The sequence below is a fragment of the Sardina pilchardus genome, chromosome 1 (genome assembly GCF_963854185.1).
Source record: "Sardina pilchardus chromosome 1, fSarPil1.1, whole genome shotgun sequence".
NCBI lineage: Eukaryota > Metazoa > Chordata > Actinopteri > Clupeiformes > Clupeidae > Sardina > Sardina pilchardus.
The window spans coordinates 7,593,541-7,606,843 of record NC_084994.1 but is presented as its reverse complement, the minus strand read 5'-3'; the positions used below and the strand labels follow the sequence as shown (position 1 = coordinate 7,606,843).

Below are 13,303 nucleotides of genomic sequence, written 5' to 3'. Positions count from 1 at the left end.
TGTAAACAGTATCCCTTCCATTTATCCATTTCTATGATATCTGATATTTGACATGTTGTTTTACAGGCTTACTAAAATCACACTTACAGAGTCCTATGGAATTGTGCCTACTGTTCTACAGTCGACAAACTCCCTGATAGAGCTAGATCTGAGTCAAATTGACCTGGGAGATTCTGGAGTTCAGCTTCTCTCTAAGGGACTGTCTAGTCCCCACTGCAAACTGCAGACATTAAGGTTGGTGTAAGGCCATGAATTATCTGATATTTCTTTTGGTTTTAATTTTTGTGTATGTAGGTATAATGTACATGTGAATGATACTGTACTGTCATTACAGGGTAATAATGTTTTTTGATAGTGTTGATTTATTGGTGTACTGTTTAGTGGTGCAATGTTTTATCTTTTTTGATGTTGTTTTGAAGACTTGCTAAATGCAAACTCTCAGAGAACTCCTGTGGAATTGTGGCTGCTGTTCTACAGTCACCAAACTCCCTGATAGAGCTGGACCTGAGTCACAATTGACCTGGGAGATTCTGGAGTTCAGCTTCTCTCTAAGGGACTGTCTAGTCCCCACTGCAAACTGCAGACATTAAGGTTGGTGTTCTGTATGATAGGCCTAGTCATGATAGGGGAAAGGGTGATGGGAAGAGCTACAGTAGATAAACATGTTCAGCTATTAGAGGTGCTAAGAGAGGAAGTACCCTGGAAAAGTTGGGTGTTCAGTGCACCTCTATATGTTAATTACACATTACACAGTGTCCTAACTGCAAGCGACGCGACCGAATGCGTGCGACAAAATCAGTTCCTCTCTCTCTCTCTCTCTTTCTCTCTCTCTCTCTCTCTCTCTGTTACTGTTACTGTGTTTGTGTGTGTGTGTTTGGGGGGGTGTTTGTGTGTAAGGATATTAAAGGGGAGTAATATCCCTTGATTATGTTTATTTATTGGGGCACTGTTTAAATAGAAACCCTTCCATTTATCCATCTCAGTAATATGTTATCTTTTCTCATTATATGCAGACTTGCTGAATGCAAACTCTCAGAGAAGTCCTGTGGAATTGTGGCTGCTCTTCTACAGTCACCAAACTCCCTGATAGAGCTGGACCTGAGTCACAATGACCTGGCAGATTCTGGAGTTCAGCTTCTCTCTAAGGGACTGTCTACTCCCAACTGCAAACTGCAGACATTAAGGTTGGTGTAAGGCCATGCAGACTGCAGATATAAAGGTTCTGTTTATTTTAGATTTTCCTAAAGTTACTCATTTATAATGTTAAATCTACTCCAACATTAGACAGGTCATTATTATGACCGCCGCTAGCGTAGCTAGCAAAGCGGTCATATAGTTGTTGTCAAAGTTTTTTTTTTTTTTTTTTTTTTTTTTATTCTTTTTTCCCGTCATCGATCCTGAATTTTCCGTCAACGATTCCCGGGACACCGTAACACCGGGGCACATGAAACTTGGTGGGCATGTAGCCCCAGTAGACTTCTATGGAAAATTTTCGTTTCGTCCCCGGGGGTCATTCCCCCCCCGCGCTGCCCCCGCCCGAAGCCCAAAAATTGCAGTTTTTCCTACATAACTACCTGAACCGTGGCACCGAGGATGACAAAATGTTTATGGTATGTTGGTCTTAAGAGCTCGCATCAACTTAGCTTATAACCAGTCATTTGTGATTTGCACCCCCACGGTAAAAATTGAAAATGCAATGTAATATTGCTTTAATTGCCCCTATCTTCAGATGAGATGTTATGAACTGCACCAAATGTCATGTGTATGATCAACCTGACACCCTCTGGGAGTATGCCAAGTTTTGTGGAATTTCATCCATGGGGGGCTATAAAATAAATGGATTTATGTGTACATTCAGGACTGTATACCCATTGGCCTGTAGATGGTGGTATTAAGTCTAAATCCCCCCCTGGGGATTTGAAAAGCTGTTCCAAACACACATCTCAATCTCTGCTATAAGTGACACCATTAGAAACCTTTAATCAACTAGCTTCCAAATATATATGTTTTAAAAGAGAATGGTTCCCTGGGTGCAACAAACATACAAACATGCCTGAACACACACACACACACACACAAACACATAAATACACACACATACCTACACACACACGCAACAGCACATACACACATGTACATAAATTTACACAAACACATGCACAAACACCCTTACACACACACACACACACACACTATAGCCTGTGTGTGTGTGTGTGTGTGTGTGTGTGGGGGGGGGGGGGGGGGGGGTGCATGTGTGCAAGTGTGTGTGTGTGTGTGTGTGGGGGGGGGGGGGGTTGCATGTGTGTATATGTGTGAATGTGCATGTTCTGTGTGTATTCTGCGTGTGTTCTCTTTCTTTCTCTCTCTCTCTCTCTGTGTCTGTGTGTGTTCTGTGTTATCTGTGTGTATTCTGTGTGTGTTCTCTTTTGTCTCTCTCTGTGGGTGTATCTGTGTGTGTGCCTGTGCCTGTGTGTGTGTGTGTGTGTGTGTGTGTGTGTGAGTGTGTGCCTGTGTACAGTATGTGTGTGTGTGTGTGTGCACGCTCGCGCATGTGTGTGTGTGTGTGTGTGTGTGTGTGTGAGTGTGTGCCTGCGTGTGTGTGTGCACTCATACGCAAAAGCAAGCGAACACATGCACACACTCATCTACATACATAAAAGTTGCAGTAAGGGATGGAGTAGGCGATGGAAACAAAAGCGTGATTGATATTTGCGGAGAGAATGTGCAGGACTGAGCGGCGGTCATATTGTGTATCGCTTTGCGGTACATCTAGTTTAACATGAAGACGGCAATTTGTGTATGAATTAAAGAATAGTATTACTTGCTTAGAGGTAACATATCCGTCAGCAAATCTACATGCAACATAATAAAAATTAACACCAGTTAGATAGTGAGGGAACTAGTTTTACAGTTTTAGCATTCTTTCAGCATTACTACATTTTGCCAATTTGATTTATAGTAACCTTGTTTAATATATTGGGTTTTGATATAATTCTGTCAAATCTTGTGGCAGATTTCTTGGCTGTAAACTCACAGAGAAGTCCTGTGGAATTTTGGCTGTTGCTCTACAGTTGCCAAACTCTCCAATAGAACTTCACCTGAGTCTAAATGACCTGCAGAATTCTGGAGTTCAGCTTCTCTCTAAGGGACTGTCTAGTCCCCAATGCAAACTGCAGACGTTGAGGTTGGTGTGAGGCAATGCATTTATTGTGTAGAAGGTGGTAGCAAGTGAAACCTTGGAAAAGTATGATTGTACCCATAAGGTTTGCTAGACATACAGTATATTTAAAATATATCTGCTTGATACTAGCTTGCTCTAAACCAAATAAAAATGTGCAAATGCAGCAATGATAGATAAACTTGTATGAAAAGGATATTTACTCAGATTTTTAAAGTGTGATTTCACTTGAATAAGAATGTAACTTTACTTAGAATAGTGCGTTTTAGCAGTTGATTAAAAACTGTATTTTTTCTTACTTAAACTTTAAAGAACAAATTCTTTAAACTTAAAATGTATTTTTCCTTGAAACTATTAGAATGTTTAATCGAAAAATTGAAATGTTTTAATTAAGCTTATATAGTATGTTATGTTTAATGGAATATGCTTAGAACAAGTATAAAGGAAAAAGCTTGAAGTTCATATGAAGGTGTGAGTTCAGAGCAAGGCCACCAGAAAGGGGAAATAGAGAAACAAAGGCACTTGGTCGTGTCGAAGCGCGATAGGTCTAGGCTTGGGCGTGAAAGTAGTATAAAAGGTCTCCTTCGCTGGGGCTTTGGGTTCTTTTTCTTTTTCTTTTGGACAACGATTTCCATATCCCTGTTTGTGTGGTATGTATGTAGACCTTATTTTACAGAAATACAACTGTTGAACAAAGCCTAGTTGGTTTTGTGACTGCTACGGTGTATAGGACTTCCCTTCCTAAATACACAGCTGAGTTCGCTACTCCTGTGTGTGTCAGTGCGTTGTGCAGTAAGTATTTGCCCATTAACGATGTCTTAGAAAGTAAGCCCTCGTACAGACAACTTACCTGCTTACCTGCTTCTCGCTGAGGTCCCCTCTGTAGGCTTGCGCCTCTTGCAAGAGGTTCGATGTTCTCTTTGACACAGGGGAGGCAGGCAACACGAAAAAGAACTCTCAGCGGCTTTTAAACAACGCCCTAACCTAAGGTTAGGACTTTGACTTTATTAAAAATAAAATACAATACAAAAATTTCTACTATGCAAAGTTCAGAGTCCAAAAGAAAAAGAAGAAGAACCCAAAGCCCCAGCGAAGGAGACCTTTTATACTACTTTCACGCCCAAGCCTAGACCTATCGCGCTTCGACACGACCAAGTGCCTTTGTTTCTCTATTTCCCCTTTCTGGTGGCCTTGCTCTGAACTCACACCTTCATATGAACTTCAAGCTTTTTCCTTTATACTTGTTCTAAGCATATTCCATTAAACATAACATACTATATAAGCTTAATTAAAACATTTCAATTTTTTGATTAAATATTATATTAGTTTCAAGGAAAAATACATTTTAAGTTTAAAGAATTTGTTCTTTAAAGTTTAAGTAAGAAAAAATACAGTTTTTAATCTACTGCTAATACACACTATTCTAAGTAAAGTTACATTCTTATTCAAGTGAAATCACACTTTAAAAATCTGAGTAAATATCCTTTTCATACAAGTTTATCTATCATTGCTGCATTTGCACATTTTTATTTGGTTTAGAGCAAGCTAGTATCAAGCAGATATATTTTAGATATATGTCTAGCAAACCTTATGGGTACAATCATACTTTTCCAAGGTTTCACTTGCTACCACCTTCTACAATTGCTAAGTAAGAACGTATTTTAACAAGAGACCCCAGCGAGGAGTCAGTAGTTTTGCTGTATCTTGTTTTGCTGTTAAGACTCAAAAATGCTTGAAGATTTCCGCCAGGCTTAGAGTTGTATCAGAGGGTAGGTAGATCTGCTGTTTTTAACCCTCATGTTATCCTTGGGGAAACATGACATAAATGAATATTTGACACATTATGGATATTATTATTGTAATAGTATGAGAACATATCGTTATTTTCATTATTACATATTCAAGTACATATTACATATAAGTTATTTTGGCACTGAAAAAAGTCAAAGTGAAGCAACAGCAAGCCTTTGGGCTGCTGACAGTAGATGGGCAATATTGCCAGCCAGGGTTCCAGGGTTCATAAATAGGTGTGTAGGGGTGGGATTGTTTTGTAGGGTTTTTGATGGTGGTTATTACACTCTTGTTAAGTACCTTCCACAAAAAAAAACTGGGTAACAATATGAATTTTAATAATTTTCTGAGAATTTATTTAGCTGGAGTCAAATTGGTAGATAGTCAAATTGACCCCAAGGAAAACGAATGTCGGTAAGATTTGAGGGTAACATAAGGTTCAAGCCTGGTGCCCCATGACCATCCTGCCTTGTTTGAGCCTGTGGGGATCCAACAGCTTCTTTCACTAAATCAGTGGAAGTGAATTCTTTGACCAGCTGCTGAGACAGTAGTGATCTGATCTGGTGTTTTGTTCTTATGCAGCCTTGCTGGTTGTAACCTCACAGATAAATCCTGTGAGATTGTGGCTTCAGTTCTACAGTCACCAAACTCCCTGCAACAGCTGGACTTGAGTGACAATAACCTGAGGGATTCTGGAGCCCAGCTTCTCTCTAAGGGACTGTCCCGTTCCAACTGCAAAATACACACTTTAAGGTGGGTGAAGACATTTCTTTTTCTTACATTTCCTCATTAGTTAGAAGAACCATGAGCCAAAAAAATAGTAGCAATTAACATCCTTCAATACTGTCACGACCTGGCTCGGAGGCCATGACAAAGATGAAGACGCAGTATGTAACAGCCAAATAATAAGTAATTTATTGTATTAGTGATAACATAAGTTAGACAAACAAAACCAAAACCGTAGAGTGTGTGTAACCCTTTTTTCCCTAATGGTATAATCTACCTACACTGGGGTCACACTCAAATTAAACAGGATCCTAGGTTCGTCAGCTGGAAAGGTTGAGATGACAGAATTCCCTATCTACCACTAAAGTTATAATAATACCTGTTTGCAGTAAATGTAAATCAAATTTAACTATGCACGGTGCCTCCACAGAAGAAATATTTAACCCGTTGTCCTGGCCTATACCACATAAATCTTCAGAATTAAATGATAAATGAAAGCAGTATAAACACTTTTATCTAATTACACGCAATGATTTCAATACCACACTCAATATGAAATGTAAGAAAGAGTTGACATTTATTTTACCTTTTGTTTGCGTGCAATAGAAGCACAAAATGTTTAAATAAAAGAAATATGTAAGTGTATATGTGTGGGTATGATACTATGTGTAAAAGTGTATATGTGGGTTTGATACTATGTGTAAAAGTGTATGTAAATGTGTGTGTGGCAAATAATGTCAAATCAAAATGAACTGTCACCTAGTCAGTACACATTTGTACAGTATTCATGCATTTAAAATATCAAGTTGAAAAAAATCCAATTCTGGTGTAATACCCAGATTAACCACTAAATTAAATGGCACTGTTTCTCCTAGTGGAAATACCAATTGTATAAAGGTAGGCTACAACAGATTACTCACACTGAATACGTTTCAAGGCAATAAACGTTACCCATTCAAAATGTACAGTCTCAGTAAGCATTCAATAAGTCTCTGTCATAAGTTTATTATGAAGCAATAACGCACAAGTAGCACTTATTATACGGCTCTCTAGAATGTTGAGGGAGCTCCCATTCACTTTGAATGGGCCTCCCCAACATTCTACGGTCAGTTATTTTTGCATAATCACCGCTCCGAAGGTATAATGACCGCTGCCAATGGCAACGGGTTCACTCCGCTAGTTGTAGCAGAAGCCACGAAACTGTAGCCATAAGTCATTGCTAAAGACACATTGAGATAAGTTTCTTTTCTCTTTTTGGCAAGTAGCTGTATAATAGGCGCGATAATGTATAGAACGCCGGTCATTATCGGAAAATAATTCCCTTCAGGACGAAGCAAAACCCCTCTGCTGCGCGTCGGGGTTCTGTTGATCCTGTCGGGAATTATTTTCCGATAATGATTGGCGTTCTATACATTATCCCTTACATATACCACTGCTTGGTCAAATGTCCTATTGTGATGCGCTATTTGGAACGTGCATTAACTTTCGATATACGCACAGCTATGAAGTAGTTCCATTTTTTTTGACCGCATGACACAATTCCATTGATTCATATCAATGCACGGGCAATCGGGCATAAATGGAATGTGAATGTAATGGTAAAAACAGCAATGATAGTAGCAGTGGTATAAGCGGGATAATCAACTCGCACCGTGAACTCAACTTGTGTGGCTTTGGGGCCCTATAACTACTTCGAACATGCATTCATTTATAAACGCACGGCGCGGTGTTGATTATCCCTTACATATCGCCATGGCTTTTATTTGGCTATATGCTACATGTTATCACAGCTATGCCAATATCTTCTACCAACGCCACTCTGACTCATGCCATATTGCTTTCATACAACTAAATGGTTGAGTTGAATGACGCCAAACTACTTTTTTCTACCATTTATAGTTCCAATCCTCCAATAGCTTATCTCACAGTAGTTCAAACACAACACTACTCTGGACAGCCAAGTTCAGGTTTGAGATAGGCTATCTTGTGCCCACAATCATTTCCAGACCCTACTTGTTTGTGACCGAGCTGTTGTAAAATAAGCAAATTACTTCAGATTCAAACAATGTCACCAGTTGTATGCATGAAAGAACAATGAAAAGGACAAATGCTCTCTCCTCTCTCTCTCTCTTCCAGGCTGTCTGATTGTCTCATCTCAGAAAATGGTTATGGTTTTCTGGCTTTAGCTGTGACTTCAAACTCCTCCCATCTAAAAGAGTTGGATCTGAGCAACAATTATCCTGGACAATCTGGACTAAAGTGGCATGCCTGCTACACTGGCGATACTTGAGTATGTTTGGAAAGAGACTTGTGTTGCTGTCCTGTTGTTTATTAGAGTGTGCTTCCCGAATTCTTTGAGTTGCAAGTAATATTTATTCAAAGCTTAATTAGCGCTATATTGTAAATCCGTAATTACTGCCAGGTGAGGGCGTTCATGAAGACTGCAAGGATGAGTGGCCGAGTAGGTCACTCATCAGCAGTGTTACCGTTCTTGGCAGCTAGCTTCACTCTCTGGGTAACTTACAGTGGTGCGGTTCCCTCTTCAGACAAATGAACAGTCCGTCGGCTTGTTTAGTTGGATTTAGTTGGATTTTTGGAGCGTAGCCTACAACAAGCAACAGTGGGCATGAAAAACAAAGAGGCCAGATGCAACTACTTAAAGAGGAACAATGCAGGATTGGCGATTTCATCTCTGGTTTCGGTTTCGTTTTTCGTTTTCGCTCGTTTTATGCTTGCATATTTCTCTGCAGAGCTTCCCCGACAGCTTTAGCGTGTATATTTCTACATATATAGGCTATATATAAATATATAAATTGCAAGCGTGGTTCTTCTTGTTCCTTACGCGTCTCTGACTTCCAGATGTAAACAGCAAACGATCGTTTATCAGAAAGTTGCAAGGTTGCAATAGCGGATAGGGACACCAGGGGCGGGAGGAAATGTGACTGTTTTCGATAAAACTGGTCAGTCAAGCAAAACAACGATTTCTAAGCGATTTTATGACTATGAAAAAGTTGCATAGGGTCTCTTTAAAACGGCTGCCTCTACTACTGTCTCTGCTCTATCCTCTCGCGCTGCTGTGCACACACATCTTCCGCCTACGTTAACATACAGACATCACACGTAGCTCACGTAGCTGACGTAAACATAGCCCCCCTAACCTGCAACAGCAGTTGTTACTGAGGGCTAAAGGACTGTATGGAATTGGGGGTTTGTGTTGCTTGGGTGGCGTCAGTTAGAACACCTGTTGATTGTGAAGCAGTAGTTTCTTTATTTTCTCTTCTAACAGGTTCCATACAACAGTGTGGATAAGCTTATGTATATGAATGTGTGGTCTGTAAAGAACCAAATAAAATGCTATTAGTAATATGATTACTAAATAAACTGTATCGCTATATTTCTCTATGAGCACAACTTGTCTTAATTACACACGTACGAATTGGGATTTTCTGTGCTCACAAAAATGAAAACAAAGCACAGAAATAGACTGAATGCTGCGCCTGATATGCGTGTTGCGCTCTCCTCATGCACCCCAGTTTTTCCAGTTAGCCTATTAGCCTGTTTGATTTGCATTGAGCTCAATGAGCAGGTTAGAACAAGCTAATAGGCTAACTCGAAAAAACACCATGCCAATCTCTAGTTATGGTGAAGGGTATGAGATGATGTGGGGCTATTTTAATTCCAAAGGCCAAGGGAAACTTATCAGGATGCATATTATCCTGGATCCATGAAATAGCTGGCCTTCAAAAAAATAAAAATCTGCCTTCCTCCATGGGAATTTAACATAGGGGGGCAAATACTTATGCCCACTGTATTTTAAGGAAAACATTTATATATTTAAGATACATTCTTCATTCACAAAGAACATTGGTGTCCTTAAAGGTTGGATTTGTACTCCTTTTTCAAATTAAGGCATGAAGATCAATTTCAAAAAGATGATTTTATATTCCTCTTTTTAGTCAACATTAGCAAGGGGGCAAATACTTTTTCACAGCACTGTAGGTCCACATTTTAATGTCCAAATAGGCTTATTGGATACCTTATTATTTTGCTGGGTCAATTGCACTGTTTTCCATTGTTTAAAACTTGAGTAGGCCTAGTACTAATTGTTCAGAGAGGCCTGATGATTACTCAGCCTGAGATGGCTTATTAAAAAAGGCAGTAGGCCTAGGTCTTTGAGTTCTGACATAATAATAAAACATTGCTTATAAAGTTAAATAACAATAAAATATCATCATTAATGTTCAATAATAATGGTCAAATCCACCATCATTTTGTGATTTACGAATAATGTCTGTTGACTTGGGTCGCGATGGCTTGTGACTTATACGGGTCCCCAGAAAAAAAGTTTGGGAAACACTGTTGTAGGCTATTTGTACTTAAGTACAAAGCTTGAGTATCAACTCAAGCTTTGTACTTAAGTAAAAGTATAAAAGTACTGGCTTCAAAACTACTTAAAGTATAAAAGTAAAAGTAATGTAAGGGAAAAAATGCCATTAAGGACAAACGTTTAGGCCGTGCCACAGGGGCCTAGTGCCCTACCCCATTTCCCCAAAAAAACATTTTCTAAAGGTCATAATGACTATAATGATATATTAAAAATTTGGGATCCACTAGCTACCTGTGTCATACAGTATGCCCATTGAACATAAACACATTCTAGTAACAATGCAGATACATTAAAGAACCATATGTGTATTAAAATCTCACTCAGTGCCCACCAAACAAACTTGCAACGTTAAATCATAGCCTACCGCTATCAAGCAAACCATGGCATGTAGGCCTACCAAGCCATAGCAAATCACACACAGTGCCCCCAAACAAACTGGCAACATTGAATCATAGCCTAATGCTAGCAAGCAAAACATTGCATGTCTTGGCATGTAGGCTACTACTGTAGGCTATCTAACCATAGCAAACATTCAAAATTTACCATGCGGCTAGTAAGAGTATGTTACAATACTGTGCCAATAATCAATGATAATAACAAACTCTCAGCTCACCTCAATATGCTTTTTAGAATTAGACAGGGAGTTTTTGAAAGCCTGTGTTACTTGAGTGCAGAATTTGCAGCAGTGCATCCGAAATTAGTTGTTTTTGCATCTAATCATTTCGAAAAGTTCTTCCAGGGATGAGGATACAGTGTAACAGAGTTGGCTGCTCTTCCTAGGTGGTGTGATGGATCGCGTATAGGGTGTCAGACTGATTCACTTTATTCGGATTGCGCGATTTAACGATAACAAGCCAAAATGAAATAGAAGTAATGAGGCTATTTTCCAAAAAGGAGTAGAAAGTACAGATACTTGAGTGAAAAAGTAAGGAGTAGAAGTAAAAAGTAGGCTGAAAAATAATTACTCTAGTAAAGTATATATACCCAAAATTTCTACTTAACGAAGTATTTGTACTTTGTTACTTGACACCTCTGCTTGACTGGCAACCAATGAAGCTGTTGGAGAATGGGAGTGATATGCTGCCAGGGCTTTGTTTGGGTTAGAACTCTGGCAACTGAGTTCTGGGGCCTCATTTATAAACGATGCGTACGCACAAAAGAATGCGTACGCCTCGTTCTACGCAAGCTTTGGTATTTATAAAACGTGAACTTGACGGGAAAATGTGCGCACCTCCACGCAAGCTCTGACCCATGCGTACGCACAAAAAAGGGAAAAGCAGAAACTGCGACCTCAGGAGGAAACAGGTACAACGACCCGAAATTGGTTCAATAATTGAAGTTTAACACAAGCATAACATCGCGCAATGACGCGCATCAATGACATAACTGCCTTAACCTAATCCTGTTTAAAATCTAAAACGTGGTTGATTGTTGTTTCGTGCGCCCGTCAAAAATTTCATCTTATTTGATGCGAGAAAGACATGCTGATAGGCTATGCCTATGTATGTTTTGTTAATTATCCACTTATGGCTTTCATGCATGTTTTGTTATTTGTCAATAATCAAGGCTCAAACATGTTGCTTGTTAGCTTGCAAATGGTAGGCTATATACAGTAAGTGCTGACTTGCATCGGCTTTCTTGCCACTGGCTGAATCGAGAACTGGCTGACCGGACTGGAATAGCCAACCTTCAGCCGAATTTTGCCAGACGTGTGTAACTGCTTCATCACCAAACTACATCAACTTTCCTTACATGGTGAACAGGCAAATAAAAACGCAGTCTAATTTCCCAAATGTGATCCGTGCTATTGACTGCAATCATATTGCTATAAGACCACCGAGTGAAAATAAATGTGCCTTTGTTAACAGGAAGCATTTTCATTCCCTCAATGTCCAAGTTATATATGTGACACGGACATGTTGCTCACAAATGTTGGCCTGATTCATATTGAGACATACTGTAGCAGCGTTGGGCGCAGACTGAATGCTGGAGCTGTACGCGATGGTGGCTTCTACTGTAGGTGCGGGCGAATCGTGTTTAAATCCTGTGTGTAAATCCTAAAATAATTTGTAGCAATTTTTCGACCATTTCTAAACATTCACCCTTTACTCATTCAAGTTATGTTGTAGGTGACAGTGGATATCCGCTGAAACGGTGGCTGCTCACGCCATTTATGAACCCACAAACAGTCAATGAAGTTGCATTTTTTGTCTTTCCCGCTGTTTTTGGCATGTTGTCCACAGACATCAATATTCATTAAGGGCGTTTCGCTGAATATTTATAAGCAATTATGGGTGTGTCTTGAGGTACGCACAGGTGCCGCAAATGTAGAGTAGAGCTTGATTTATAAAGGGAAATTGGCGTGGAACGTGCGTGCGCACGGTTTTATAAATCAGAATATTTCTGTGCGCACGCACTTTCTGAGTTTTGAGCGCACGCCATCTTCTGGCGTACATCCTGCGCAAAGTTTTATAAATGAGGCCCCTGAACATACTGGAGTCTGCTAAGGGCCTTGGTGGGCAGTCCAGACAGAACACCATTGCAGTAGTCCAGGCCGGAGGTAATGAAGGCATGGATGAGTGTCTCAGTTACTGAATGTGTGAGTGAGGGCCAGAGTCGTGAGATGCTTCTGAGGTGGTAGAAGGCAGACTTGGTGACGTTGTTAATATGAGACCGGAAGGAGAGAGTGGAGTCCAGGATAACACCCAGGTTGCGCACCTCAGTAGATGGGGAAATGGAGCAGCCATCCACGACCAGGGCCAGGTCTCCCATTTTCCTGAGCTCATGGTGCAGGGGCCACCACCATGAGCTCTGTCTATTTACTGTTGAGTTTGAGTAGGTTTTATCAGAGACACTTATATATGAGGAGACACTGCACTGGAAAAATCGCCCATTGAAAAGCATGGGGTAACTTAGTAACGCGAAAGATGGCGGTTGTTTACACCGGTTTGCTATGGTTTGCACATGTCCCGCCTCTTCCAGTGCCGTTGCTCCAATCATTTGGCCGATCCTCGGTGGTCACACTTTTTGAAAGCTGCGTCGTGAAGAATAGAGCATGCGCAGTCCAAAATTACCAGTAAGAAAAAGGCTTTTTAAGCGTTAATTTGATACAAAACCACCAAACCTTTTCAGCGATTTTAGTCTGATTTTCATCGTGATTTCAAACATGTGATTTTTATGTCTCTTACACCTCGGAACATGGACATCCAGCTCTCTCCCCA

General features: G+C 40.1%; 1 protein-coding gene across 1 annotated transcript in view; it reads left to right on the top strand.

Annotated features, from left to right (window-relative positions):
* The window catches only part of LOC134076153 (NACHT, LRR and PYD domains-containing protein 12-like), a 48,313-nt gene extending 40,328 nt beyond the window's left edge, over positions 1-7,985 (top strand). Inside the window, exons 15-17 of the mRNA XM_062531158.1 lie at positions 3,014-3,184; positions 5,552-5,722; positions 7,832-7,985. Coding sequence (XP_062387142.1) covers positions 3,014-3,184; positions 5,552-5,722; positions 7,832-7,985 — 496 coding nt within the window. The remainder of the gene's footprint in view (positions 1-3,013; positions 3,185-5,551; positions 5,723-7,831) is intronic.
* The last annotated feature ends 5,318 nt before the right edge of the window (positions 7,986-13,303 follow it).